The sequence below is a fragment of the Athene cunicularia genome (assembly GCF_003259725.1).
Source record: "Athene cunicularia isolate RWA chromosome 17 unlocalized genomic scaffold, athCun1 chr17_part1, whole genome shotgun sequence".
NCBI lineage: Eukaryota > Metazoa > Chordata > Aves > Strigiformes > Strigidae > Athene > Athene cunicularia.
Genome location: NW_020799122.1, coordinates 9,748,017 through 9,750,666, shown reverse-complemented (window position 1 = coordinate 9,750,666; position 2,650 = coordinate 9,748,017). Strand labels below are relative to the sequence as shown.

The 2,650-nt window shown below is 52.3% G+C and overlaps 1 protein-coding gene across 1 annotated transcript in view; it reads right to left on the bottom strand.

Moving 5' to 3' along the window:
• Positions 1-1,901: 1,901 nt before the first annotated feature.
• AKNA (AT-hook transcription factor) overlaps positions 1,902-2,650 on the bottom strand; it is an 8,104-nt gene continuing 7,355 nt past the window's right edge. Inside the window, 1 exon segment of the mRNA XM_026860686.1 lies at positions 1,902-1,912. Within this exon segment, the coding sequence (XP_026716487.1) occupies positions 1,902-1,912 (11 nt within the window).

Here is a 2,650-nt window from a genome sequence, read left to right as displayed (position 1 = left end):
TTTTTTTTTTTTTTTTTTATTTGACACCCAAGGATTGCCTCCACCCTCCCCTGCCATTAGATGCACTGCAATATTTTGGGGTCCATTGTTTTGTTCTCGCCCCCTGAAGGCTGTGACCCCCTTTTCCTTCCCCAAAATCTTTCTTGCCTCGTTGGTGGTTAGCCTCCCTCCCCTTCCCTCCCCATCTGTTCCTTGCCCATAAAGTTAAATATATATTTTTAGGGCAAAGGCTGTATCATTGCACTGATATTTGTTGGTTCCTCCTTGGTCCACCCCCCCCATTTGAGTTCCTTCTCGGTTTAGCAATGCAAATGCTTCAGGATCTTGTATGTTGGACATTATTTTTTTTTTTTCTGTTACAGTTATTTATATAAAAAATAATTTATCAAAAAGGAAAACTTAAAAAAAAAAAATAATCTAGTCTGTCTTGGAACTTGTTTACCTTGAAATTACTGGAATCTAAATGTTTGAAAGTGTTGAAGCACAAACATGTATCATCTCTGTATATCTGTTCTTCTGTACTAAAGCACTCGAGTGACTAAATAAAAGCGATCTCCATCCCTAGTGCAACCGGGGCTGTGCCGTGCCGCTCGCTCGGGGGCCAGGCAGGCAAGGGAAGGTCTTGGGGAGATACTCTCACCAAACCTCAGATGCCTCCGAGGGAGAGATCCTGGTGTGGCGATGCTAAAACTCGCCCAAGAAATGGCTACGAAAAGGAAGAAAAACCCACAAGCCAACCAACTGCATTTATTTTGTTCAAAAATAAGCAATTATCTTAGTACAAAATACCATCCAAATGGCTCTGCTGGTCATTACAAAATAGGGGATATGGAAAAAAAGTCATCTTTGCTCCTGGCTATTGCATTTGGGATAAATAGGGCTGCACGCTGCCTGCACACACCCCAGCTGGGCTGGAGGGGGGTCACAGCTTCCAGTGCGGCTGCAACCTGGCCTGTCAGCTCGCTTGGGAGATGGTATGAGCAGATGCAGCCAGACACAGAAATCCTCTTTAAAATCCACTCCTCTTCCCCACAAAGGGCAGTGGCAGGGGTAGGCCTGTTGCCAGTCCCCCCCCCCACCCCCCAGTCCCTCCCGGGCTCCTTTCAGGATCCGGGCTCAGTGGCTTTGCAAGCACTTGGGGAAGCTCTAGACCTGAGTAACTCGCCAGGGGCATTAGTGATTTCCCCCGCCCTTTCAAAATGTGGGTCTTCGTACAACAAAAGTAAAAAATAAATAAATTTGACATGGATTTGACATGGGCACTTTAGGTAGGTCCTACACAAACACAGCCAGGGGCACTGCAGGCTGAGATGCTCGTGGATGGAGCAGGGGATTTGGCCTGATCCATCCCGGGGGGCATGGGGTGCAGGTTCCACGTGGGTGCTGGTGGGGGCAGCTGGAGGGTCCCCCCGGGGTTTGTGGGGTGCAGAGCACCTGCCTCCGAGGTGCTGCGCCCTCTCCAAGGGCTGCCCTGACCACATCCCTTTCACTAAAAAATAAGCATTAATTCATTACAAAACCAGGCTGGGGGTACCAGGGGCTCTGCAGACCCACTCAGGGCCATATCCTGCCCCTGCCTTGGTCTCATGAGGTGATTTTCCCTCTAAGAGCTCAGATCCCCTGGGAATCCCAAGGAAACCCCCAAATCCTTTTTTTCTGCCTGGATGATACCATAGGCAGCCACATGCAGGGGTGGCAAAAAAACCACAAATGCCCTAAGGATTATGCTGGAAATTAAAAACAGAACATATATATGTATCTATCTGTAGATACATACATATACATACACAGATTTTATATCATCGATCAACCCTAAAAGAGTGATTTAGCTACTTACTAGCTATTTTTGAGAAAAAAAAATCACATAAAACCCCCAAGAGCTTTCACAGGGACGACTGGGCTCAGATCAAGTCTGAGGGCAGAGCAGAGGGCAGAGGGGGGTACACAGGTCAAGCCCCAGCACTGAGCCCCCAGAGGGTGCCTAAAGGTTGGGAAAGGGCTCAAATAGGGAATCGCGGGTATTTCTGCCCATGCAGGTGTGGCGGTAAACACAGCTGCCAGTGGGGGCCCGACCAGTGTTGCAGCAGGACCTACACAAAGCCAGAGCATCCCCAGAAGTGCTCATCTTGGTGTGGCATCAGCCTTGGGGGCCACAGGACCACCCCACTGTGCCAGGGGATGGTGCCCTCCTGCCAAGGCTGTGCTTGCACCCTGGGGAGACCTCTGCCTATGTCTTGGGCCCTCTCCCGTAGCTTGGGGGTCTGCTAAAACTGGACAGACAGATGTACAGGCTGTCCAGGGCAAGCGGGATGGGGATGGGAGCTGGTGCAGGACCCTGTGGAAATGCCCCCAGCCCTGGTGCTCCCAGATCTGGCAGGGAACATCCAGTGCAGGGATGCTGGTGGGGGGACCATCCTCCTCCTCCTGCCCCCTGCGAGGGCCGGGAGGGTTTGGCAGGTGCTGGCAGGACCCTCAGAAGAGGCAGGAGCCCCGCAGGTCCCGCGCTCGGCTCAGCTCGGCAGCCAGCGCCCGGCTCACGCGGGTGGTGGTGAACCTCACGCTCTGGGCAGCCTCCATGGCCCGGCTCAGCGACCGGTTCAGCTCCTCCAACTCCTCCAGGTCCAGGGTCAGGCCGCGGTGGTGGCCAGTG